The sequence below is a fragment of the Cavia porcellus genome, unplaced genomic scaffold, assembly GCF_034190915.1.
Source record: "Cavia porcellus strain 051 isolate PalLab524CR breed Dunkin Hartley unplaced genomic scaffold, mCavPor4.1 scaffold_17, whole genome shotgun sequence".
NCBI lineage: Eukaryota > Metazoa > Chordata > Mammalia > Rodentia > Caviidae > Cavia > Cavia porcellus.
Window position 1 is genome coordinate 18699771 of NW_026947500.1, and position 27328 is coordinate 18727098.

Here is a 27328-nt window from a genome sequence, read left to right on the forward strand (position 1 = left end):
AGTCTATCTGCACAGAGCATGTGCACCTGACTAGAATGAGTTTTGCAGTGGGTGTTCTCCACGTGTCACGCAGGCCAACTGGTCAACAGGGGTGCCCCAGTCTTTTATATTGACTATTGAGGTTACTCTGCAGAAACAAGATGGGCCTCCACCCAAAATATGATTTCCATATTGAAACTAATGAACAAAAAGAGAGAGAGAGAGAGAGAGAATATGCAAAGCTGTGTTCTTCAATAATGAAATGAAGTTTCTGGGGAAAGCGAGGCAGCCTCCAAGCAGGTCCATAATAGACTGAGGGACCAGGGAAAGAGACTGGCTTGGGGTGGTTTTCCCGGAGGCCACAGCAGGGTGAGCTGAAGGGGCCTGGGTGTGGGTAGGGATGGTCTGGTTGGATGTAATTCATAGACTGGTGCCAACGGTGGAGCACCCAGGCTTTCTGCTCAGCTAGCCCAGATGTGGGAGAGAAGGGGAAGAGGGAGGTGAGGTTTAAAAGCTGTCAGCAGGCAGACATCAGACATTGGAGTCGCAGGGTTGGGTTACAGTTCGGAGGTAGAGCGCATGCTTAGTGTAAGTCCCTGGTTCAAACCCCAGCACCATAAAAAAAGACAAAAAAGAAACCTGAAGCACAACTCTGGACTACTATGGGTGTCTATTTGTTCTGCCAACTATAAAACTGTACATATAAAACTGTACAGATTTCTTCTTGTAGTTCTGTTTCCTTTATTTTGATGCTGTTGCTAGGTACATATATGTTTAAAAATACGTTCTCTTGTTAAGTGCTCTGTCACTATGAAATGACTATTCGGTATTAGAGCCACCCTGCTTGGTTAAGGTTAGGGTTTTATCTTGTCCATTCATGTGCTTTATATTTATGGTGTTTACTGTAGGCAATGTATACCCGAGAGTGGTTCTGTTTATTAGGTCTGATCTAACAATGCCTTTTAACCGATTAGACCACTTATAAATTATTAAGTTAGGTTTAAGTGTTAATAGTTTCTTATTTTTTATTGATTTCATCTGTTCTTTGCTGTCCTGGGTGGGCTTGTGATCAAAACCAAAACCTCTGTAGCCTTTGACATTCACCTGGCCGACTGCCCCTGTGGCCCGGGTGGTCCCCACTGGCCAGTGTCCTATAGTCTTTGATTCTGATGCCTTAGGGCTGTGAAACATTGCCTGGACTCTATCTGCCAAGCCTATGTGGGGCTCAGGAAGGGAAGCAGTAGGTTATTTCTCCCTCTGTTTTCTGCTAAAGATTATTCTTGATTCTTCCCTCTGTCCCGCTTCCTCTTTCTACCGGTGAACACACTTGGAAGTCACTTACATAATTAGATACAAGTAGAGGTGCGCATAGAGTTTTGTGTGTCAGGATGATTCCATAACCCCTGTGCTGTGGATCGAATGTTTGTGTTCACTCAAAGTTTATAAATTCTAGCTGTAATCCCTTGTGTTAATGTATCTGGAGATAGGAACTTGACAGGAATAATTACGATGAAATGTAATCTTAAGAGCGGGACCCTGATCCAATAAGTTAGTGCCCTAGAAGAAACATCAGAGCCAAATCTTTGTGCAGAGTCATGCAACACACAGTGAGATGGTGGCTACCTACACACCAAGAGAAGGGCCCTCAGAATAAAACCCACCTTGCATACCTTGATCTTGAGCCTCCCAGCTTCTGGAACGTGAGAAATACATTTCTTCTAAGTGAAACATTCTGTGGAACTTTCTATGGCATATTAACCTAAGACGCTACTATGTGTTTCTGCTTTCCAAAGTCAAGGCTTGACTCCAGGATTAGGGCACAAAACAATGAGCTGGAAACCTCATTTTAGATACAGTGGTACCTGGGTTCATGAGCTCAATTCTCTCCGCAATTCTGGTCACAAACTGAACAGGATGAGAACTGAATCAAATTTCCTCTTGAGGTCAACATCGAACCTAGCCACTGAATTTGATCTGGTTCTCATCCAACTCAGTTTGTGACCAGAATCTTGGAATAAAATATGTGAACCAAAGTACAACTTCTGGTGCTCAGAACTCCTAAAAATACTCAATTCACCCAGCATCACTGGGTATTCCCACAATCTAGAGAACTGACCAGACCTTTAAGTAAGATGCACTTTAAATCCGATGGGGAGAGCATTTTGTTGGCACAGAAATGACATTTTGGGATGCTGGCAACATTTTAATGCCATAGCAGCATCTGTGGCCTCTAGCAGTGAAAAAGTCCAGGTGCTGCTAAAATCCACTCCCCCACCATCCCCGGAGAAAACGCTGAACACTCAGCATCCCGATGCATGGGAATGGTGGCCCACATCTCATTCCTGCGGGCCAGGCCAGACCCTGGGGACATTTCCACTGCGAGGGTCCTGTCAGGACTATTCCCAGCTCCCACCCTACACTTTGGATGGGCCCCACCATGAGGGTGTCTTCCTGGAGCTGATGGTCCTGCCCTATACCCCACCTGGCTGCCACCCTTGTGGCCAGGGCACTTGAATTCTTGAAGGAGAGTTATTTCCACGAATGCTGTTGTGCTAAGGGTGAGTAACCTGGGTTTCCAAAGAGCAGACAAAAGGCAGAAGGTCACAGAGCTCTGTGAGCTAAGGGGACCCTGAATCTGTGCCTGCAGGGTGGCTCCGGGGTGAGCTCCAGGGCCCTGCAAAGGCTAGGCTGTCTGGCCAGGACAGGCCTCTGGGATGTCCCCCTGCCCCACCCCCCTCACATCTGTGTTACCTGCCTGCCTGCCTGAGAGCCACCAAAAAAGAAAAAGTTTGAAAAACCAAGTCCTTTCTCCCCCAAAATATGTTTTATTCTTGCATTACATTGTGTTTCCAATTGTGAATAAAAAATGCTTAGAAAGTGGTTACAAAACAGCGTGAAGTGGACTTGAGGAGGGCTGGCCCAGGAGGTCCATCACAGCCCGCTGGCTGACACGAGGTGGCCTGGTGGTGTCTGCCTGTCAGTCGGGTTTGTCGCTCTCGGGATCTGGAAAACAAAACCGCCACAGCTGGCTTGTTATGAGCCTCTGGGCGGCCCAGTGCCCCTGTGCATCCTGCCTGGGTGCCAGGCCACTGTGCTGGGAGCTGCCGTGTCAGAGATGAAAGGCCAAGGCCAGGGTTGGGCCCGTCTCCACGATCATGGCCCATCCTGAGTCCTGCCCATAGCACACAGCCCACCAGCCTGCTGTCTGGCCATCTTCCTTCTGTGACAACCAGGCACTCAAAATGATCACAAAACCAGTGTGCCTAGCAGAGCTACCCTCTGGACCCTTGGGTAGCTAGGCACGACCAGAGACCACAAATTGCCCCGCGTCCCTTTGGGGGCCATGGTGGGTAAGGTGCTACGCGTAGTCATGGGGGAATACGCTGGCCATGGAGCTGGATGACCCTCGTCCCCAAGCAGAGCTGTGAAGGCTGCTGCCGCATCTTAACAGGAAGGCAGTGAGGCCACAGAGGTGGCTGCCCCGAGCTGCAGGGGCTCCGATGGGCTCAGATCTCGGAGTGGTCAGGGTCAGGCCCACGATGCCTGTGCACGAGTCAGGCACCACATGAGGTGACCCTTCCTGCAAACCGTCACCTTCCCTGCAGCCCTGTGCCCAGCACCATGCTCACGGCCCGTAGGGGCCATAGCCCCATGTCTTCCTCTGGATAAGAATGTGAAAGCGAGCACCCCGCCAGCCCCGTCCTGGCCCTCACCACCCACAGGGACAGACAGGGTGGAGACGGGGTCCACATAACGGTTAGACTCAGCCCTCCGCTTGCACTTCTAAAAGGAACTTGGGCTCAGGGGCAGGCAGAGCCTGGGCACCGGGGTCATGCCCTGCAGGTGCAGTGCCAGGGCACGGGCAGCCCCAGCGGGGGCCTGGCGCTCGATGCCAGTCTCATGGGTTCTCCTGTCTAGTGTGGGGTCAGCATAGCTCCCAGCTCAGAGCAGAGCCCAGGGCCAGCCAGCCTGGCTCCCCTCTCCTCTGCTCTCTACAAGGCGGGTCAGTTTGGCTTTTACGTGGACAGAGGGTAAGAAAATGATGTTGTTTCACAGTGTTTTCAAGCAAAAATGTTTATTTTTCTCCTTCACATACACAATCTCTTGGGGATCCCATGCCACTACTATTGTCGTAGGAGGAAAGGACTGGGCGTGCGGGGCAGCGGGAGAGGCTGCCCCTGCTTCACCGAGAAACAGGTCCACGTGGGGGTCAGCCTGGCACAGAACACGCGAATCTCACCACAGCGGATGCCCTGGCAGAGGACCCTGCACAGTTCACCGTTAACTTCGTTTCTAACTGAACAGACGACTCAGACATTAACACTAAAATGATCCGGTTGGGCTGGGGATTTAGCTCAGCGGCATAAGTGCCTGCCTTACAAGCAGGCCGTCGTGAGTTCGATCCCCAGTACCGATAAAAAACAAAAATAAAAAACAAAAACAAAAAAAAAACAAAAAAAAAAAAAAAAAGATCCGGCTGCTCTAACAAATACAAGATCCACAGCAGGGCACTGTGGGACTCTCACCTCCACCCAGGGCTGTTCTGTGCCCATGGAAATCACCGAAGGGCCCTCCCCACAGCAGTGTGGCTCAAGAGGGGCAGCAGGGCCTGGTGGGCTCCTGCAGGAGTCATGGGAAAGGAGGCCCCTGAGTGGAAGGGGTGGGAGGCCCTGCAGCAGAAGGGGCAGGGCGCCTCCAGGGCGTCTGCTCTTCTGGCATTTTCCGGCAGGTTCTTCACAGTGAAACAAAGCTGCCGATGCTCCTGACCACACACGCACCCTGCCCGAGGGCCTCTCAGCCACTGAGAAGGCTGGGGACCCCAGCCCCACTGAGGATCAAGCCCAGTCCTCAGTGTCCAAGAGCACTGTTCAATTTTCTTTCTTTTCGTTTCTAAAAAGGCATCTATAATAGAAAACTGAAGATCAAACTTCAGCTTTGGGCGGGGGATTTAGCTCAGAGGCACAGCGCCCACCCGGCAAGCGTGAGGTCCTGAGTTCATGTTACCGTACCTCCCCAATAAAAACACTTTAGCTTCAGCTTTATAAACCATTCAGATCTCTGCAACTTCACACAGTACAGATACTAAAGCAAAGCCAACAGTAAATGAGATAAGATCTTTTTCTGATTTTTAAAAACATTTCCATCAGGGAACAGAAAAGCTGGAATTCAAGATATTGCACTTCTACAGGGCGGGTGACAAGGTTCTGACCTCCAGAGGAGGACAAGGGTGTGCAGACCATGGAGGCTAAGGATGATCAAGGCCTTAAGCAGTAGGAGAAGCTTGTCCTGCTGTCCACTGGGCCCAGGGCCAGGAGGCATGCAGAGGCCAACCCATGATCACACAGGGCTACGTCATATGCAGCCGGTGGCCGGGGGTGCTGACAGCAGGCGGCCACAGGAACACAGGCAGCACAGGAACCTGGGCAGGGCTCCAGCTGCCCCAAAACCCTGGGGGGCTTCCTGGGGCTGCCCAGGGCCCCCAGGCCACTGGAGCTGGGCACAGGCCTCCATACTGACCCAGGAGCAGTGCACAGGGTGGGCGTGGGAGGCTGGAGTGGGCAGTACCTGGTGTGGGCACCGGCAGGGTTGGAGTGGCTCCAGGAATGGCTGCGGTGGACAGCGGGCCAGGTGCTGGGGCCAGGTATGGCATCCCCACTCCTGCTCGAGGTGTGGTCATCTGGAAGACAGGTCAGAAAAGGAAGGTAGGTGGGGCTGCAGTCAGCTGGTCTCCGCTCATGCTCTGGGTCCCTGAACTCTCTATATCCTCAGGGAAAAGTGGTCCTTGGACCTGCCATGGACAGGCACCCCCATGGCCCACGGTGCAGGCTGGGAAACAGCAGCCTTCCCTCCCTTGCCCCCAAAGGCTCCAGCCTGGTCACCTCTAGACCACAAGCTTGAGGTATTCACAGACCCAAGCATGCCTCGGGGCAGAACTCATAAGGCCTGGTCACCTGCGGGCACACGAGTGACCCCCCCCCCTTTACACAGCTGACACAAGCGTCTCCTCTGAAATGACAGTGTGGGTGATGACGGCTGCAGCCCAGGAGCTGAATGGGAGTGGGCACTCCTGTGTGGGACAGGGCAAATGTGCAAGGGGGGATGCAGGCCGCCTCCTGTGCCTCGGGCCTAGTAGACAAGGTCGAGGGACAGGAAGGGGCAGCAGGGGGCTCACACAACCTGCACCCCACTACACAGAACCCTGCAGGGCTACTGCAGGGAAAGGCATCAAAGCCGGCAAACACAGTGGGGTTTGCCCAGGAATGCCGGGCTGCTGCCCCCCTGGGAATCACTGCACCTCACTCAGGTAAGAGCCCTGCTGGAGCACTGGGGTCGAGGAGGAGAAGGCCCATCCGGTGTTCTCCGGGGCACATGGAGGGAACCTGCCAAGGCCCATGCTGCTCTGCAGGGCGGCCCTCCACTGCAGAGCCTCGAGGGGGCCCAGCAGCTAAGCCCTGCAGTGGTGAAGAGCAGACGATTCCCCCATTCTCCTTCCCGTCAGAGCTGCCGAGGCACCCCTTCCCCAGGCAGCAAAAAAAAGGAAAAAGAAAACTGTCCTTGTCTATAGATGACAAGATTGCACACAAAGAAAACCCTACAAAAATGGCCAAAATGGTTTCTTGAACTAAAACATAAATTTAGCAAGAGTGCAGGCTACCAGGCAGAAAAAACTAACCACATTTCTATATGTCAGTAACAGACAGCTAGAAAATGAAACTGAGTGAGCAACGCAATTTATAACGCAGTAACAATAACTGCCTCAGGACAGATGTAACGGAAGAGGTGTAACATCTTTACCCTGAAGAGTAACAAAAATAGATGCAAATAAATGGGGATACACCAAGTTCCCAGGAGCACTCACGATCAATCGTTTGTACGTCAGATTTTGGTCAGGTGACCAACAAAATTAACACACTTCCAATCCAACCCCAGTGAGGTTGGTCTGACACTACTACCAGGCATTAAACTTACTGTAAAGCTACAGTCATGGGAACGAGCACTGTAAGACAGACAAAGGAACAAGTCCAGAAATGGACCCACTCACACGCAGTCACTTGACAAATATCTGTCCAACTGAGAGCAGCTGCTCTGTGAAGGGGTGACGCTGGGACAGGCTGACAGGTGCACAGGAAAGCACTCCGACTGATCCTATGCCAAGTCACACACACAGAGGCTAACTGCGATGGCTCACAGGCCTGAATGTGGTGAGTGAAACCATGAAGAGCTAGAAAAAAGTAGTACTAAAACTCTGTGCCATCACTATCATTACTAGAGAAGTGTGTGTGGGGGAGTGCCTCAAAGGGGTACAGCAGGTCTGTGACACAAGAGGTATAAAAACAACCACAAATCAACAATAAAAAGATAAACCAGCTCTTAACACCCTCGGACCAGACAACATACATAGCTGCGAAGAGTACCAAGAGGTGCTCAGAGGCAAATTAGGGCAACAATGGAAACCTTACTACTAGGCTCAAATTCTTTTTGCAAATTAACTTTCACATTCAATGTTCTATACATAACATAAAAACAAGAGCTCTGAAGAAAAAGCGAGGCATTACAGAAGCAAAGTACTGGGAAGAAAAACTATAAAACAGTATGTGAAGAAACAAGATTGAGAATTTTGGTAGACGTGGAAGTTTTTTGTTTGTTTGTTTGTTTTTTAAGGTACAGCAGGGGGCTGTGGATGCAGCTCAGTGGTGCAGAGCCTGCTTGGCAAGCTGAGGTCCTGAGTTCGATTCCCAATTACCTTCCCCTGCAAAATAAAAATACAACAGATGTGGGGAAAACCAAGAAACTCTTCAGCTAAAAAATTACAATAACCAAAATTAAAAGCTCAATGGATAGCAGTTCACACATGAGAAATTTAGTGAACTAAAACCTGAAGAAAATAAAACAGGAAAGAATGGTCCATTTGAAGGAAATAAAAATTCTGATTGACAGAAACTGCCCCTGAGGACATTAATCACTGTACTTACAGCCTTAAACACGCTTGAACAATTAAAGGAAACCATGGACAGAGAACTAAAGGAAAACAGGAAAATGATACATAAGCAAAATGAGAACATCAATAGACAAGAATTATAAAAGAGACTGAATAGAAATATAGGATTTGAATAGCAGAAGTTCACGGAGGGATTCAATAATATTTGACACAGCAGAAATAAGAATCAGCAAACGTGAGATATTACAATTGAAATGACCAAGTCTGAGGAGCAGAAAGAGAAAAGAAGGAAGACCGGTGAGCACAGCCTAAGGGATCGTCCCTGGTGCCCCACTGAGTGGACCAGTCGGTGCATTTTGGGGGTCACAGAAGGCAAAGAGAGTGAGGACGGTTCAGGAAATTATCTGAACCCTGGCTGCCCCTTTCCCAGTTTCAGAAAGACATGAATCTACATATCTCAGAATCTCAAGGACATCCAGGCAGCGCAAAATCAAAGAGACACACTACTAAGAGTCAAATGATCAGAAATCAGAGAGAAGCAGGGAACTTGAGAGCAGCCAGGAGCAGCAGCCTCTGTCACCTACAAGGGGTCTGCAGTAAGGTTCGCGGTTGTTTCCTCCGCAGACTCCAAGGAGGCCAGATTCGGCAGGATGCCACGCTTAGTGCAGAAAGAACAAATGTCAGCCGGGAATTCTACAGCCAGTAACGCAACCCTTCAAACTAAAAGAGAAACCCGAGAGATTATTACAATACATGTTTCTGACCAGAAGTGGAGGATCACAAACTTGAGCCCAGCCTGGGGAACCCGGCGACAGCGACACCGCTATAAATAATGAAATGGCTGGGGATGGCAGATCAGTGTGCAAGGCCTGAGTTCAAACCTGAGTCCTCACCCTCCCCAATCACACCTACAGAAGAGGAAGGAAAGCAGGGAGGGAGGAGGGGGGAGGAAGTCCTTTAAGGTAAAATGTTCGATTTTGTTGTATCTGATGGCACCGGCAGCTATTTCGAAAAAACAAGATCTATTGTGGTAGCCATTTGGGATTTACTATTATTTTGTTCTGAAGTCCTGTACTGCATTCATTGTTTTGTTTTTATTGGTTCTGTTCTGTTTGATTTTACTATGTCTGAGGTATGGACAGCTATTTTGAAGACAGCAAGAGGCATTATGGTAGCCACTGTTGATTTCCTATTATCTTGTTTTGAAATTCTGTGTCACTCATACCCTTGCTTTTATTGTCTTTATGCTGTTTTATTTTCTTTAAAACAGAGTTTGAAGCAAAGAAAGTAAATCAAAGTTACTACACAAGTAAATAAGTAAAGTAGTAGTATTACACTTCTAGTTTGTAATTCTTTTTTCTCCAGATGATTTAAAGGGCAAATGCATTACGTGATTATTACAAATCAATTTAAAAGTCACACAATATACACAGATGCAACCTGCAGCAAATATAATATAAAGAGGATGGAATGCAGACATAAAGGAACAGAATATTACCATTAAAATTAGTTTGGTTTTATCCAAAGTAATGTATAAGAAAGTTAAGATGCTAATTATAAACTCCAAGTGGCCACTAGAAAAGCAACTGAAACGTATATAGTAAAATAAAGAAGATAATAAAAATGATACACAGAAAAAAACCTCAAAATCTAATATTTTAAGAGCAGTAATGTGGGAATTAAAGAATGAAAGCCTATAAGACATAGAGAAAACAGTGAATTGGCAAAACTCTTTCCTTATTTATACTTACTTTAAATGTAGACATTAAACTCTACAAAGAACAAGAAGACACCGACAAAGTGGACAGAATTCCATGCCAACTTGAATGCTGCCCACAAACCCTCATTTTAGATACAAAGGGACAAGGGCTGGGGATTTAGCTCAGCAGCCTAAGCACCTGCCTGGCAAGCATGAGGTTAATCCCCGGTACTGCGGGGGAGGGGGGGATACAAGGGGACAAAGGTGCTGAGAACACATGAATAGCAGAAGGCAAAATCTATTCAAATGGCAAGCAAAAGAGCTGGGACAGCTGTACTACTATCAGGAAAAAAGCAGATTTTTAATAAAAAAGCTACAAGAGACAAAACAAGATAAAATATATGATAAAAGATTAAACTCATCAAGAAGATACGTTGTAAGTATACATGTGTCTAATAACAAAGCCCGAAATCACATAAAGGACACATAAAAAGAATGGAAGCAAGAAGTAACTCTACAATAACAGCTGGAGGCTTCCCACAAAGAAGATTAATAAAGAAGGGACGCCGTGTATTACAGAACACAGCACGTGGAACATTCCCCATGCAGTAAGCACAAGTCTAGCACCTTTTTTTTTTTGTCTTTTTGAGACGGGGTCTCACTATGCAGTTCAGACTGGCCTTGAGCTCACTTTGTAGCCCAGGCTGGCCTCAAACACGCAAGGATCCTCCCGCCTCAGCCTCCCGAGTGCTGGGATTACAGGCATGAGCCACCACGCCCAGCTATGTCTAGCACATTTTTAAAAGACTTAAATAATAACTAGTATCTTTTCTAACATGAAATCAGAAACCAGTAACAAAAGGAAAACTGCAAAATTTATAAATATGTAGAAATTAAGCAACACTCTTAAGCAATCAAAAGGCCAAAGAAGTTACCAGAAAGGCAATAACATTTCTATTTCTAAACAAGCAAGTTCTCAAGTCAATAACCTAAATGCATACCCGAAAGAAACCAGAAATAGAGCAAACTAACCCAAAGTGAGCAGAGGGAAGGAAATAATAGACTACAGCAGAGATAAATAAAATAGAGAATAAAAAATACAGAAAAATCAATGAAACTGAAAGGTAATCCTTAGGAAAGAGAAACAAATTCGATAAAGTTTTGGCTACGAAACTGGCTATCTTAAATGAAACGGGAAAATTCCTACAAAGTATAAACTGCCGCTATTTATCAGGGGAACTGGGTTGTAGTTTTCTTTTCTTGAGATGCCATTTTTGGCTTTGTTATCAGTGACGTTGGTTGGCCTCCAACAAAGAATTATGAAGTATCCCTGCCTTGATTTTTTTGGAAGATTTTAAGAACGATTGGTTAAATGCTTGGTAAAATCCACCAATAAAGCCATCTGGTCCTAGATTTTACTTTGTTGAGAGGTTTTAGATTATTACTTCTCAGTCTAGAAGAACAAAGCTGGAAGAGTCATACTTCCTGATTTTTAAACTCACCACAAACTACAGCAATCAAAACTGTGATACTGGCAAAAGGACAGACATGTAAACCAATGAAATGGAAGACAGAATTCAAAATACACTTTTGCATACATGCCCAGTGATTTTCAATAAGTGCCAAAAACATCCAATGAGAGAACGATATTTTAAATACATTTTTGCTGGGAAAACTGGATAGCCACATATAAGAAAATGAAACCATATGAAAAGACTGACCTAAACATAATATACAAGCTAAAGTTATAAAACTCTTAGAAAAAGGCATGGAGCCTGGCGTGGTGGCGCGTGCCTGGAATCCCAGCACTTGGGAGCTGAGGGAGGAGGACTGCTGTGAGGTCAAGGCCAGCCTGGGCTGGGCTACACAGTGAGACAGAGACAGAGACAGAGACAGAGACAGAGACAGAGAAACAGAAAGAGAGAGAGAGAGATTATCATGGCATTGTATTTAGAAATGATTTAATGGATATGATACAAGATAGATAGGCAAACAAAGAAAAATAGATAAACTGGACTTCATGAAAAGTGAAGCTTTGTGGACCACAGGATATTCTATTAAGCAAAGGGACAGACTCTACTGAATGGAAGAATGTAATTTCATAACATGTGTCTGATAAAGGATTAGTAGCCAGGATGTATAAAGAATTCCCACAACTTTACAGCAAAAACCCAACAACCTACATCAAAAATGAGCAAAGAACTTCAACAGACATTTCTCCAAAGAATAAACAGCCAATAAGCATATATGCAAAGATGTTCAGTATCTTAGTCATTAGGGGAATGCAATCAAAACCACAGTAAGACTCCACCTCAAATCCATTAGGATGATTTTTTTTTTTTTTTTTTTTAAGGAAGACAGACTAACAAGCACTGCTAAGAGTATGAACAATTAACACATCCTTGGTCACTGTCTTGGCACTATAAACTGGTTTACCCGCCACGGGTGACGGTATGGAGGCTCCACAAAAGCTAAACATAGATCCATAGGATCTATGATTCCATTCTTAAGTTCAAAGTCAAAACAAACAAAAGCAGGAACTCAAACAAGTACTTGTACACCAGTGTTCACAGGAGCATTGTGCACAACAGCCAAGGGGTGGAAATAACTCAGTGCTAAGCATCTAATGAATATATGAATGCTGGGTAACGTATCCACACCATGGAATATCCTTAGCAAAACAAGGGAATGAAGTTCAAGAAACTAAAGACACAAATGAATGGAACAAAACCTCACGTTCAAGAATTGGAAGACGGGCTAGAGATGCAGCTCAATGACATACAGCTGGTCTAGCATACATGAATTTGTGAGGCCCTGGGTTCAATCCCCAGTGCTGGAAGATAACATCTTACAATCTTAAAATGCACCACACTGCACGGAATGACCTACAGGCTCAATGCAGTCTTTCTCAACATTCTAACAACCCTTTTGTTCAGAAACAGAAAAATGCATCCTAAAACTTCACATAGCATCCTCAAGTCTCAATTCTAAATTGCAGGGCTGAGGATTTAGCTCAGCAGCACAAGTGCCTGCCCGGCAAATGCAAGGTCATGAGTTCGCTCTCTGGGACCAAAAAAATAAATAAATAAATTCTAAATCGTACTCTAAATCTCAACCACTTTTAAAAAAGAACACAGGCCGACAACTTGTATAATTTCAGAGTTTACTACAAAGATATGGTAATAAAAATAGTGTAGAACTGGAATAAAGACAGACAGCTGGACCAGCGGAATATAATGGAAAGCCCAGAAACAACTCTAGTGCTATTGGCTTGTTTCATGGCACTAGGGATTGAACCCAGGGCCTCAGGCACACTTGACAAGTGCCCTACCTCTGAGCCACACTCACAGCCCTCAAATGACCTTCGGCAAAGGTAACAAGCCCATTCAACGAGGGAAGCACAATCTTTTCAATAAACGGGGCTGGAAAAACTGGACATACACATGCGAAAGAATGAAGTTGGGCCCTTACCTAATCCCATATCCAAGAATTAACTCTAAGTGAACTGAAGATCTAAATGTAAAAACTGAAGCTTCATGACAGACTTGGTAATGATCCTTGCATATTCCACCAAAGGCACCAGTGACAAAAGAAAAAAGACAAATTTAAAGGCCTTTATTATTAAAAGGCAGCTGACAGAGTCCGGGAAATTTCTTGCAAATTATCTATCTCTTATGAGTTTAATATCCATCACAGAGAGGTTCCTACAACTCATTAACAACAATAAAAACCCACTTCAAAAATGGTCAAAGAAACTAAGCGGGCATTTTCCTAAAGAAAATGGCCACTAAACGTGTGAAAAGATGTCCAATTCTTAGTCACTGGGGAAATGTGAATGGAACTATGAGACATCACCTCATATCTCCCAGAAGGCCACCATCAACACACCGGCAAGTAACAGCGCTGGGGAGGACATGGGAAAATCGGACCTCTGTGCACTGCTGCTGGGAATGCAAAATAGTATAGCTGCTGATGGACACAGTACAGGGATTCCCCGGACACTAAACACGGAGGTGCCACATGGTCCAGCAGTTCTCCTTCGGGATATATACTTGAAAGGGTCAAAGGCAGGGACTTACAGGGGTATTGGTTTATCACAGCATTGTTACAATAGCCAAAACACAGGAGGACCCGGAGTGCCCATCAATGGATGGGTAAACCAAGGGTGGGCTATAAATACAGAACTAGTTAGCCTGAAGGAAATTCAGGTGCATGCTACATCATGGATGATGCCTGGGAACATCATGTTCGGGAAACAAGCCAGCAGAGATGACTACTGTATCATGCTTGGGGTACCCACAGTGTCAAGTTTGTAAAGATAAAAGGTAGAATTGCAGTGTCCAGGGCCCAGGGACACTGCTTAACAGGGGCAGAATTTTAGTTTGGAAATATGGTTTGGATTGAGATGTCACCTGAAATTCATATGCTAAAGGCTTTGTTGCCCGCAGACGAGGTTCTGGGGCAGTGATTAGATCATGCGGGCTCTCACTTCAGCAAGTGGGTTAATTCATTGATGAGATCATTAATTTGTGGATTTCTTTCATTGCCGGGAAATGAAAGAAACAGGACACAGGGCCTCACTGCAGAGCACCCCCTCCCCTCTTCTCTGGCTTTCTCTGCTTCCTGGCTGCCAAAGGTGAGCAGCTCCCTTCCACTGCATCCGTCTGCCACCGTGCTCTGCCTCCCCACAAACCTAACAGCAGTTAAGCAGCTGCTCACAGAGGAAAACCTCTGGAGATGGCAGCTAAATGAACCCTCCTCCCTCCAAGTTGTTTATCTTGGGTGTTTGGTCACACAGTGATTTAACACATGGTGAAGGATTCTGGAGACAGCAGCAGTGCCGGGTGTACAGTATTAGAAAAGCAGTTTAGGCCACTGAACCTTACACTTAAAAAGGTTTAAAATGGTAAGTTTTGTTACATGCCATTGACAACAATAAAAACACTGGGGATAAAATGGAATATAGGTCTTCTATATACCACACATAGACATACTAAGACATATAGACATATAGACTAAGGTATATAGACATAGTAAGTGAACTACACTAAGACATACTGTATGACCAATGTGAACATATATAGACATATATGAGTCTAAGCTAGCCACAAAAGAACACACACTGTATGACTCGATCTAGAAAAAGACCCAAGCATAATCAGTTCATAGATAAAGAGAAGGATGGATGCCAGGGTTGGGGGAGGCTCCACAGGGAATTAGGGATTAATGGGGACAGAATGTCTCTTTGGGAAGGTGAAAATGTTCTGTGACTGGAAGGTGACACCGTGTAACTAGATGGATGTGCTTACTCCACTCAAATCCTTTAAATACATAAAAATGGTTAAAGTGGCATATTTATTTTATTTTATATATATCTTACCATATAGAATACTTAGAAAGAATCTAGACTGTTTGAACACAGGAACAGCTGATGTGGCTGGAGCCCAGGTTTGGGGTACAGACTCTACAAGGTCCCAGGGTTGTATTTGGAATCACCCAGAACAGTTTAATTCTCTGGAAAATGGATTGGAGGAGTCCACACTTTTGGAAGTTACTATGGCACAAATTAAAGACATCCTCCAAAAGGCTCCAGGCTTGGGGAAGGTGACTGGATCATGGTGATGCTAATCTCATCAAGGGGTTCACGTACTGCTTGACACCTAAATGGACTGTGTCCATGGCATAATGGACCGTTAGGAGCCGGGGCCTGCCTGGAGGAAGGACCCCTGAAAGAAGGGATAGCCCATCTTTGGGCTCTGTCTCTCTTCCCTCCACCAAGAGAAGTAACCGCTTTGCTCTTCCACAAGAGCTCACCATGATGCTCTACCTCCCTGTGAGCCCAGGAGCAATGGAGCAAACAACCGTGGATAGAAACTGCTGCAACCTTGAGCCGAAACAAACTCGTTTTTGTTCTTTTACTCTGCACGATTTTTGGTCTGGCAAAGGAGAGCTGACTAACAGGTGTAACTGTTAAGAGGGCTCCGCAGGGGTTCAGAAGACAAGGGTGATGCAGTCTGGGATGTGGACATGGAGAAGGGATGACACAGATTCACTTCTAGCCAGGCTGGGGACACATACACCCCTACCTGCAGCATTCTGGGAGGCAGTGGCTGCAGCACCATGAATTTGAGCCCAGCTTAGGCATCACAGTGACTCAGTGAGCTGCTGCCTCAAATAAAGAATTTAAAAAAGGGCTGGAGGAGGTAGCTCAGTACGAAGGCCCTAGGTTAATTCCTAGTTCCACCACTTAAAAAGCAGAAAACAAACAGGAAAACCAGATTCTGCACAAGTATGACAGGAACAATGACAAAAGCTGCTCAGAACTGCAAAGAACTGAAAGCACATATCACAGCGTAGCTAAACTAAAAAACACTAATAGAAAGGTCACTAGGAAAGTTGGTAAATACTCTTCAAATCATAATGAGAATTACAAAGCATTTTGAAATGAAGGTTGGTGAAAATGCTCCAGATTAAAACTTTTGCGATGTGATTAAAGGTATTTCTATAGCCTGAATGTAGTAACCAATAAACTACACATCATAAGAAACCATCCAGAATGAGATTGGGCCAAAAACAAAAGGAAAAACATCATAAAAGATAGAAATTAATTAAGCGTACCATAAGAATGTTCTCAGAGTTCTTGGGAAAGGCCCATAATGTCTATAAATCACTAAGGAGATGGGAGAGGGATCACCAAAAACCAGGATCTGGATAGAAAAAGAAGACAAATTCTAAAAACTGTAAAAATAAAGCTTCGGTGAGCAGTTGGATGGCGACCGATTTGAAAATTGGAGTAAATTTAGTGGAGGAGGAGCAATTGCTAGAAGACCAGAGCTTAACAGGACTGTTGGGAAAAAGAAGAAAATCCAAATGACCTTAGAACTGTAGAAGGAGCCAGACCCCTAATGAAAACCTGCTCCTCCAGGGACACGCAGATGTGTGACAAGTAGGGCACAATGTCACCCAGAGTGCAGCAGTGGCACCCAGGTGTGCACTGCAGATTTTCAACGCCTGTGTGCTCAACATTTTTCAAAGCGAAAGCTCATAGCTACCGACAAAAACAAACTACCACAGCCCAGATAACTGTCACTAAGAGCTTACGAAACATTTAAAGTGGAAATAACCCCACAATTTCATCAACTCCTCCAATGAGTTCTGGCACAAAAAGACAGGCCTGCCAAGCGGGAGAGCAACTCCTTGCCTTCCCCATCCATGGTTCCAAGCAGGGGAGCGGAAGCCTGCTGCTGGCTGCACAGGAGCTGATGCACCAGCCTGGGGACAGACAGAGTGCTGGTGGGGATGTGTCTGTCCCCCAGGGTGAGGCTGCAGCTGCCAGCTGAGGGCTGCAGGGCTCAGGTTGCCCAGGCTGGGACTCTGAGTGGCTAAGCTTTGGAGTCACAGTCTCTGCCTAGCCTGTGCCCTCTGCCTGCTGGGGACCACAGGCACTTGCCTCCTACTCTGTAAGAGGAGGTGGCCTCACTCAAAGGGCTGTGGTCAAACTCAGCTCCTGAACACAGAACACTGGCGCGGGGATGCTGGCGGCGCGGCTCCCTATACTCACAGCCCGCACCTCGCCGGGGGCCTCCATGCCGTGCAGCTTCTGCGTCTGCTTCAGCTGGTTGAGCGTGGGCTTCAGCTGTGCCGCCCCCACCGTCTTGGTTGTCCACTCGTCCACCAGCTTGTGCAGGTCGTCGGTGAAGGTCCCTTTCTTGTTGTTGCTGTTGTTCACCTGCGTCTGGATGTGCAGGGTGGGCTGGGGACCTGGCTCGGGGCCTGGGGCCAAGCTGCTGGTGGAGGACCCTGGGGAGTCACATACAGGCCAGGATTGGTGACGCCACACATGCGCCCAGCACCACTGGTGGGCTGGCTTTAGTCCTTTTTATGTGACGGCCGAGAAAATGGCGTCACATCAGTCAGGCAACACCTTGCTTCAAGAGGTGGTCGGGATCACAGGGCTCGATACCCAGTTTTAGCCTCAGTGGGGCATTTCCAGGGGCTATGAGGGCCTTGGCTATGCCAGGTGGCCGTCGCCCATCTCAAGAGCCAGGCAAGGGGACAGATCCTGCACTGCTGGAAGCCTTTGTTCAGAGTCCTCTCTGCACCCACCCTGCCATCCCACCAGTCACAGCACTGGTGTCACAGTGCCCGACTCCTCGGGCGCTGCCTGGCTCTGCATTCTCAGGGTGAGAGGAAGCGAGGATGCTTCGCAGAGTGCTTAGCATCCCCAGGCAGCCTGCATGATTTGCACTCACGCAAATGAATTTTAATGCTCTGGGGTTTGGAATTCAAAGCCAGGCAACAATAGAGCTTCCCTTACTAGAGCACTGGGGAAGGACACAGGCAGCCGAGAGGAGGCTGCACCCTCACTGCAAGGCCGCTGCTGTAGAGAGCAGACCCAGGGCCTGGGCTCCTCAGAGGGCAGCTGTATTCAAGTCTGTTTTGTTTTGTTTTGTTTAAACGACCAACATGAGGGTTTTAAATTTTTTTTAAAAAATCATCTCTTCCTCCCTTCTCCCCTTCATACATCATTTATTTCATACATCATTTCCAGTTGGCAATTTTGAACAAGCCAATTTAAAAGAAAAAAATTTTTAGCTGCACTAATAAAAACTCCACCAAAAACTAATGACCATCTCTTCAAACAAGCCGTTCCAAAATGTAGTGTACTTTAGTGGCTAGCGATGACAAGGCAGAGACACAAACAACTGAAAATTAGTGATGAGATTTTACATACACAGAGCTATTTCTACATGAAAACTTCAGCCAGGAAAGAAAAATGAAAATTTGAAAAAATTAAAACAAAAGGGGGGAGGAGCCAGAGGGAGAGAAAGAGAGAAGGGCAAGAGAGAGAGAGGAAGAGATGGGAGAGGTGTGGGTGGCCCAGGTAGACTAATACCCATTTGGTCCTCGTATCTCTCCTCGGGGGAAGCACTCATCTTTAGCACTTGAAGGAAATACTGATTCCTACGGTTTTGGAAAAGGAGCCAATTAATGATTGGGAATTTGTGGACACTCTGGAGAAGGACAAGCCTGTTAGAGGTTAACTGTCGAGGCCGCACAAACTCTAGGAGCCATGGAGACACACAGGGGAGCTGCGGGCAGCTGTCCCGCCAGGCGGAAGCCAAGCAGAGCCCGCAGGGCGGGCATCAAGCAGGCCACCCTGCTGCGCGCTAGCCACAAGAAAGCCCATGCGATGAGAGGGGACAAAGGGGGTAAAAAACCCAGATAATTACTACTGCTGTGTTCTTTGCCTAGGCAGAGACGCTTCAGGGCTGACCCTGTAAGGGAAGAACAAACGACACAAGACCACAGGGTTAGGCAGAACGGAACACACCGGTCACACTACCACACGCAAGCACAGCTGTCGGTGTGCAGGGAGGGACAGACACAGGCAGCAGTTCAGAGAGGAGCTGGCCCGGCCTGGGGTCATGGGGGCAGCACCCCCAAGTTAGTGTGCAGGCTCTCACAGGCTTCGCTGAGGAGGCAGAGGGGCCGGGGCAAGCCCCTGCGCTTCGGGAGAAGTGTTTTGTCTCTAGAAGCGTATTCCAGAAAAAGAAAAAGAGAAAGAAAAAAAAAAAAAAAAAAAAGCAAAAACAAACAAAAAGAAAAAAGAAAAAAAAATGAAAGAAAAGAACAGAAAAAAACGAACAGCAAAGCACACCACTTGGCTTCAAAGAGCCAGGCTTTGAGGAGCTCTACCAATGAGGAGGGGTCAGCCAAGGGGCCTCTGACTGGAGCTGGGCACTGCCTGGCCTGGCTACAGGGCCACTGGAGGTTTCCCAAGTGCAAAAAGATTGTTTTGCAGTTTTGAGGCCAATTCTAGATCCCAGATGGCCATGGTGGATGAGGTCAGATGGGGCATCAAACGACACAGGAGGCAAATCCTGACCGCGGGAACACTGCTGTTTCTTCTGTAAAAGTCCACATCCACCCCACGTGGGGGTAGGGTGAGGCTTCCTCCTTCCCGGACCACACTAAGTGGCTCCATCCCCACTGTCCTGAGCAGCCTGGAGTCTCTCAGACAGGAAGACACTGAAGGTGACATCCCGCAGGGCCTGGAGGTGGGGCCTCAGGCTGGCCGGAGGGATGTGGAGAGGTCCTGCCACTCCAGCTCATCCCACAGCCTCTGAAGGAGCTGAGACTGTGATGTGGGCGAGCCCAGGTGTCCCCAAGGTCACTCAGCAAAGCCAGCCTAGAACTGAAGATCTGCACTGCAGCTGACAGCCCTCCTGGCCAGGCACCCCTTCTGTGCAGCACCCAGCTCCCAGGAACGGGAGCATGCTCGGTACCATTCCACAGGCTGGGAACATCTGGAGGCTTGGAAACCTGGGGACACCAGCCTTCCTTTTCCTGCCTTGGGAGAGTGTGCAAACGTTGGCTAGGGTCCCCAGCAGAACTCCGTATACACTGGACCTGACTTGCTTGTCCTTCTGTATAATCTCTAAGCCTACCACGGTGAGGGCGAGGCCAGGAGCTGGTGGAGTCTTTAGTAAAAAAAGGAAGCAACATCAGGGATCTAGACAGAACCCTCTGAATAAGCAGGACAGAGCCACCTCTTCTTTGGGTCCACCTTTGAAACAAAGTGTCGCCCTCAGTGCTAGCCAGGCGCCCCTCAAGTCTGGCTGCAGCCTGGGCTGGAGTCCCAAATGCAGGGCGTGAGGACAGCACCCCTCAGGTTTTCTGTGGGGTTGCACCTGTCTGAGCTGCCACAGTCCCACAGGGATGGCCCTAGGACCAAGAGACAGAATGTCACCAGGCCCCCACAGCTGGGCTGCAACAGGTGCTTTAGACGCCAGGGTACCCATGTGGCGACTCATGGGGTGACTGGCAGCTCTGTATTCTGGGTTTGTTCTGTGTCATACTGGGAAGAACACTGGATGGAACAGCTGCCACCTGGCCTTCCTGTTCTTGGGCCCCAGGTGACCAAAGCCAGACAGTTCTGGTCTCTGCACAGATTGCTCAGGGTGCTCTTGACTCCAAGGCCACCTCTTAAGCACTGTTAGGGTCTTCAGGGCGCAGCAGCCTCCTGAGGGGACACAGACCTGGCTCCCTGCAGACAGCCCCACCCTGCTACATGCTCCTACGCCACCTCTCCAGAGCATTTCTGAGCATGTCTGGGCACTGCTGTGCACATGCTTAGCAGTGGGGGTCTGATGGAGAAGCTCCCACTGGGTCCCCAGGGCAGCATGAGAGAGATGATGCCTCCTGGCCTGTGACAGGCTTAGCCAGGGTTCATCCTGGCCTCCCTGGGGGTCTGCTCCCCCCGCATCATGTCTGGGCACAACCCACACACTGCTCCGCTCAAAGCCCCGCCTTCTGCAGCTCCAGTGCCCACTGACACTCGGCCCCTTGCTGGGCAGCGAGGACACCTCCAGCCTCAGGACTCGAGCCGAGGATGTCTGACTAGGACAGATGGCTTAAAAAGTGGGTCAGGCCAAGAGCAATTCCTCACATGTGCTTTTTATACCTCTGCGTTCAAATACTGACAAAGTTCACAAGAACAGCAGGAGCAGAACTCGTTCACAAGAATCCACACAGACTGTGGTCAGCCCTCCCAGGACCGGACAGCTCAGGGCCTGTGTCCAGTTGATCTCTCAGGACCTCCAGGGGCTGCCCTGACCCAACAGGGTGTCAGCAGCCCTGTGCCAGCATCCACAGCCAAAACACCTTTCGGGCTGTCTCTGCATCACGCATCTGCATTCTCAAGCTGAAGCCTGGGCTGCATCATGCATCTGCATTCTCAGCATCGCTGAAACTGTCCCTGAGGCATCAATTTGGAAACAAGGACATGCCTTGATCCACGGAGGGTGGCCGGGGACACTTTTTCCTCCTTCCTGGGCTGGCTGGCGTCGGGTCCCCAAGGGCCTGCCTTTAGACAGCTCATCTATCACTGGCTCCCACCAGAGAGGGATGAGAACACCTCGTGTATGGAGAGAGCTAGGAGGCTGCGAGGGAGGCAACGGGGTTCCTGACCCAAGTGGGCTACACACAAGGAACAAGAGAAGGACAGGGTGAGACCACAGGTCCTGTGTGCTGAGAAAGCCCAGAGTGCCACTGTTCGCCTGGCCAGGGGCAGAACAAAAGGAGGCCACCCAGGGGGCGTGGCCACAGATTCTGACCAACAAAGCCCCCAGTGCCGCCTAAGATTCTAAACCCCTCTTTTCAGGCTCCTTCAGGAGGTGAAGTTGCCAGGTTCCTCCACAAGGAGTTGCCGCCCACCTCAATCCAGCCCCTTCTCTGGAGTCCATTCTGCCTCTGGAGACCCCGATACCCCAGACAACACCCTGCCTTCCACCTGGCCTGGCTGTGCCACCCCCTCTGGGGCTGTGTCTTCTCTGAGCTTCATGGATATGGAGACCTGTCTGTGTGTCAACATTTAAAGCATGTTTTGTTTTCCTGGAGCCTCATCTCTTCCAGGAAGTGGGGATGCCACACACTGTAGCAGTGAACCCCAAACTCTTAAGCCCGCCACCTTCCCCTGCCACTCCTAGGGCTCTGGCCCCTCCACTCCTCACAGTCACTCCTGATAGCACAACCACCTGACCTGCAGCCCCATGGCCATGCAGGGCTAGAATCTGCCAGAGGCTTCCACCATCTGCTCATGCACCCCACTCCAAGCAGGGGGTAGTTCCTCCTCTGGACCTCCCACGGCTCAGCCGGCTGCTGCAGCCCTCTTGCACCCACAGGGCCTTGTCCACACGCCTCAGCACCACCCCCTCCTTCTCTTGTGGGCTCTGCTGCTGGAGCCAGGAGAGGGATGAGGACTCAGTGAGAAGCTCCACACTACATTCCAGAGCCAGCAGCACAGGGAGTGGGGGTCCTTCTGGTGGACACCCACAGGGCAGCAGGGAGAAATGGTAGCCGAGCTGTCACCTCCCCAGTCCACATGCTACAGCGGAAGCAGGCACCCACTGCAGCTCTGCCTGACCTGCCACGTGGGGCTGAACTGGCCACGCATAAAACAGGCTCGCTGTGGCTCAAGCACAAGGCCTGTGGGACTCAGGAGGCCTGGGCAGGCACTATGCGCCACGCTGGAAGCCAGTTCGCCAAGTCTACCTCAGACATCCCCTCCTCCTGGCCACTGGATCTTTGTCTGCGCTATGCTTCATTTCTGATTTTTACATCTTAGACCAAAAGCTCAGTAAAACCAAAGAAAACCCTTAAAGGTGACCTTGGGTAGAGCAGCTGTCCTGACCTCAGAGGTGCTCAACCACAGCACCTCTGCCTCTCACACAGTGGGACAGTCCTGCATGGTTTGCTCTGGTTTCCAAGATTGGACAGAGGCTGCTCTCGGGATGGAAGACACCCAAAGATCCAGGTGCCCTCACCCTGCAGATAAATCTGGTATGAGCCACACATGTGCCACGGATGGCAAGAAAGGGCCCTGATGAGTAAGGACCAGGATGGGGCCAGCCAGCTGCAAAGACTAGACAACCCCTCTCCAGCTCCACTCAGCAACTGAGCGGAAGCCTGGCAGACACGCCACCAGCCAGATGCTAGTGACTGCCAGCGGCCTGGCCAGGAAAGCCCACTACATGGACAGAAAACCACCGGAAGTCCCCAGCAGTGCCCGAGGCCCTGTGCCCTGGCCTGGCCCAGCTGGAGAGTGACAGCCCATGTGGTTCTCTGATAGAGGTGGTGGTGGAGCAACGGCAATTGTCATTTACTGTAGATGTGGTCGCTGGGTCCCCACAAACACAATGTATCTTTACATTGTACAAGCAAAAAGTTGTATGCCCCAAACCGTCATCTTTAATCCAACTGCCAAAAAGCTCAATGTTTCTGTTTAAAAGACAAAAACCTGAAAACTCCACAGGGTGGCTATGGGGGAAACCACTGTGAGGCTTAAAAATGCACTGCACCGTGTGGGGTGGCGCGAGCAGATGGCCCTCCCAAGAGTCAGTCCCAGGGTCTCTGTCGAGGGCGGGACTGGGTCTGGTTTGATGGAACGAGGAGGCACTGTGTCACTGCCTCCCTCCCTGATGTCCTATGGGTCAGCAAAATGCCCCAGCCGGATGGCAGGGGACCAGGGCCAGGTGGGTGAGGTGTCGGTTTCGCCTTTTGGAGCTGGTGTCAGCAGGTTAGAGGGGACCGCATTTCTGTTGGAGGCAGCCCCATGGAAGCCCCAGCTCTTTTTTCTTCTTTCCGTAGTGCTGGGATTGAACCCAGGGCTTTGCATAAGCTAGGTAAGTGTTCCACCACCGAGCTAGACCTTAGTCCTGGGGCTAGTTTTTAGCATCTCTGAATGCAGGCACAGGGATGGTGGGTGGTCACAGGGCTGGGCACTGGGCTGGGGCCCCAGCAAGATGTCACGCCCTGCGGGGAGCCTCGGGGCAGGGTCAACTGCTACACGTGTGCCTTCAGAGCCCAGACCTTGAGCAGCATACAATGCATCTAGAGAAGGTTGGGGCTGTCTTTTTGTTGTCGCTGGAATTAGGGGACACGTATACTGGCCACAATTGCAACAGAAAAGAAAACTACGTCCAACGTAAAAAAAAAAAAACCAAACAAAATTAAATTAAATAAATGAGGTGACGGAGGGAATGCAGAAGGCCCTGCACGTGTGGGTGGGCAAGGGGCCTGGGTGGAGGCGGGCGCGCCGCTGCGCATGCTTTTGGTGCCCGGGCGCAGCCAAGAGCATGCACACAGCCATCGGGGCTGGGGCGGGCACAGACAGTGGCATTCAGCAGGAAGGACTCATGGGGTCCACCTTTCCTATGGAGGGGTGACTTCCAGGGGCTGGGGAGGCATCCTATGAAATGTATGAGAGGAAATGAAGACAGGGAGTGGGGAGGGGAGAAACCAAGGGCTGGGAGGTGGGAAAATACAAAAGAACAAATACAGACAGATGGACACAGATACGGGTCCACTGAGGAATCGAGCACGAGGCTTGCTACTAGACTTATAGGCCCCTCTCTCAGACGTTGGGTGGTAAACCGTCCAGCCTGCAAATGAATATAAAGGGAAGAAAACAGAGAGACACTCATCAAGTACAGGTCGCTGCGATTCCTCCTCCACACCAACAGCCACACCAGCCTCGAAACTAACCATCCATGGCTGCACCTAGCCCAGCCCGAGCACCACAGCCACTGACCATGGGATGGGAAGGAGGCAACGGGAGGAGCGGAAGAGAAGCGGCCCGGAGGAGAGGGGTGGGGCACCTGTCTCGGCCACCATGATTTCTCTGGACAGAGATGGTGAGGACAGGAGAGCGCCTCATTGAACAGCTGCTGCCCTCCACGGCAGTGTTGATGCGACAGCATTTCCTCCTCGGGGCCAAACTCCCAGCTGCAGAGCTGAGCCCTTGTCCCCCAGCCGTCCCCTGGACTGTGGAAGGACCTGGTGTTTAGCACCATCAGGCTCCGCTGCAGGGCAACCAGTGCCTAGGAATGGGGACCACGGGCCACAGGGAGATGCCAGGCCCATGCCTTTCCTGGTCACCAGGCTGACCCCTCCCAGTCCTGGCCACCTCCCTGAGGCCCGTTCTAACAAAGCCATCACCTGCCTCTGAGCTGGTGATAAGGGGACAATTTTCTTCTTGCATCCAAAGACTGCATCTTTATTTTTTTTATTTTTTTCTTTTTTTGCAAAGCTGCTCAGCAGCCTTGGCTGTGGCTCTGACCCCCTTGACACACATGGGCGTGCTCCTGGGACACCACTGAGGCCCTACGTGGCCGGCACATGCTTGGAGACAGGCAAGCTGGAAATCACCTTGGCCACGCGCTCCGCCTCCGTCACTGGCTAAGCCGGAGCAGATGTCTGTGGACAGGGAGGCTCGGACGGAGCAGGGCTGCTGGGTCTGAACTGCCTTGGCGCACGGGGGCGTGCTGGCGTGAGCAGGGTCCTTAGCGGGAGGGCCTCTGCTGGAGTCAGACAAGTGACCTGGGCGGGGAGGGGAGAAGAGGCGACATGCACCATGAGGTGCCGCCAGGCAGGGATGGACACGGGCTGGGTCTGTCCTCTGCTCTTTGCTAGGTAATACTGGGGAAGTGGAGTCTCCTGCAGACAACTGGCACAGGGCTGGGTCCATCTCCTGGGTGGGGAGGTCGAGGACAATCAAAGAAAGTGTACCCTCGCCACTGACACCCAACACTATGCTGGAGTTAGGACCTGTCATGTGCAAGTAAGTGACAGGCTCACACAAAGGCTCAAAGTAGGCTGTGCACCTCTCTCACTGTACTGAGTGTCCCTCAGCTCTGGGACACAGCACTGAACCTGGAAAACTTGTACAACTCATGGGTGGCCTGCAGTCAGGGAACGTTTGTGCTTAACTCACCAGTGCCTGTCCTACCTGGCACTTCTGGGGACTTGGGTTCATGGGGTTTTCATCCCAGCCTGCCAGGGCTGCTGACCAGTGTGCACCTGACAGTGCCACTCAGAATGATCAAAGGAGCCCCTGATCACACGGACGCTGCCTAGAGCCAGGCCGGCACCCTTACAAGCCTAAAAGGACAACACCATCATCTCTCTACCCGAAGGCATGTGCCTGAGACACAGGTCAGAGGCAGCAGCCACCCTCTGTCCTGGGCTGCATCCTGTGGAGAGGAACAGGAGGGCAGAATGATCTGGGGCCTCCTTGGTACCCCCTCTGCACTCAGGGCTGAGGCCTGGCTCCAAGCAGGCCCTCCCCAAACCCAGGCCTAGCCCAGCTGCAACAAGCACAGAGACCCAGGGCCTCCCAGGGCCCACAGTGACCTCTCAGCTCCAGTGCGAGGATCCAGAAAGAAGAAAACTCCAGTTGCTCTTCCAGGTCTGGGGACGTCACCTCTGCACACAGCCTGTGTCCCAGGCATCCTCAGGGCCCCCGTCCCTCCAGCCCCGCCCCAGCCCAGCGCAGCCCACCTCCCAGCGGGCCGACCTGTGCTAGAGGCCACGACCTTGAGCTGCTGCACCAGCGGGTTAAGCAGCTTGCCAGCCTTCAGCTTGCCCTTGCTGGTTTTTCTCCGGCGGCCAGTGGGGGGCGCCGTGTGGAAGAAGCCCAAATTGGGCGGTAGCGGCTTGCCCAGGCGGCGGTACAGAGCTTCAATCTCCTGCTTCTGCTGGCTCTGCAGCTCTGAGATCTCCTTCAGGTGCCTGTGGGTGGAAGAGACAGGGGGCAGGGCAGGTGGGCTTCCCTGGAAGGTGGAGGCTGGCGGTGGGGAGAGAGGTAACATCGCATTGGCAGTTATGTCTGTGTCTCCCGGGCGGCCACTCAGGGTGTTAAATGGTAGTCTGGTTATATGCAAGCCAGGCAGGTTTGAGATACTAGAATCCTCATTGTTGCATGGTCTATGGCCTGGGCACCCAGGGGACTCGATCTGTATCCTTCCGCTTGCAGTGCAAGCCCAGGCACCAGCACAGGTGCACAGAAAGTTGGCTGGTGCTCCAAACCCAAGGATTGCCTTGGTTTATCAGGCCAGGATGTGCAGGTAGTCGAGGGTGTGGGGAGGGTGAGGGTTGGTGCTGCACAAGCAAGCTGGTAAGACCGTCCTGGACAGGGCCCAGCTGAACAGGACCCTGCGGGGGCTACCGTGGCAGGTCCTGGCAAAGATGTGAGTGGATCACTGGGCAAGGAGGAGAGAGGACTGCCCAGGCCTGCTGTTAGTGGATTCCCTCACTGGCCCCTGGCACCCTGTGCTGAGCTACACACCCCGCTGGGTCCCCAGTCAGCCTGAACGGGCACCGCTCCTCAGCTCCCTGTCCCAGCTGTCTCCTCCACTTTGATGCTGAGA

General features: G+C 50.0%; 1 protein-coding gene across 11 annotated transcripts in view; it reads right to left on the reverse strand.

Annotated features, from left to right (window-relative positions):
- Window positions 1-2781: 2781 nt before the first annotated feature.
- Wnk2 (WNK lysine deficient protein kinase 2) overlaps window positions 2782-27328 on the reverse strand; it is a 109493-nt gene continuing 84946 nt past the window's right edge. For 2 of the 11 annotated variants that reach the window (XM_063227324.1, XM_063227323.1), the window contains exons 23-29: window positions 26476-26690; window positions 25329-25499; window positions 24464-24562; window positions 18851-18895; window positions 17179-17417; window positions 5545-5656; window positions 2782-2982 (exon numbers count right to left, since the gene is read on the reverse strand). In XM_063227324.1, coding sequence (XP_063083394.1) covers window positions 2957-2982; window positions 5545-5656; window positions 17179-17417; window positions 18851-18895; window positions 24464-24562; window positions 25329-25499; window positions 26476-26690 — 907 coding nt within the window. In that variant the 3' untranslated portion in view covers window positions 2782-2956. Of the gene's footprint in view, window positions 2983-4037; window positions 5657-17178; window positions 17418-18850; window positions 18896-24463; window positions 24563-25328; window positions 25500-26475; window positions 26691-27328 lie in introns of those variants that run through there. The other 9 variants (XM_063227322.1, XM_063227321.1, XM_063227325.1 and 6 more) reach the window with 8 other exon arrangements.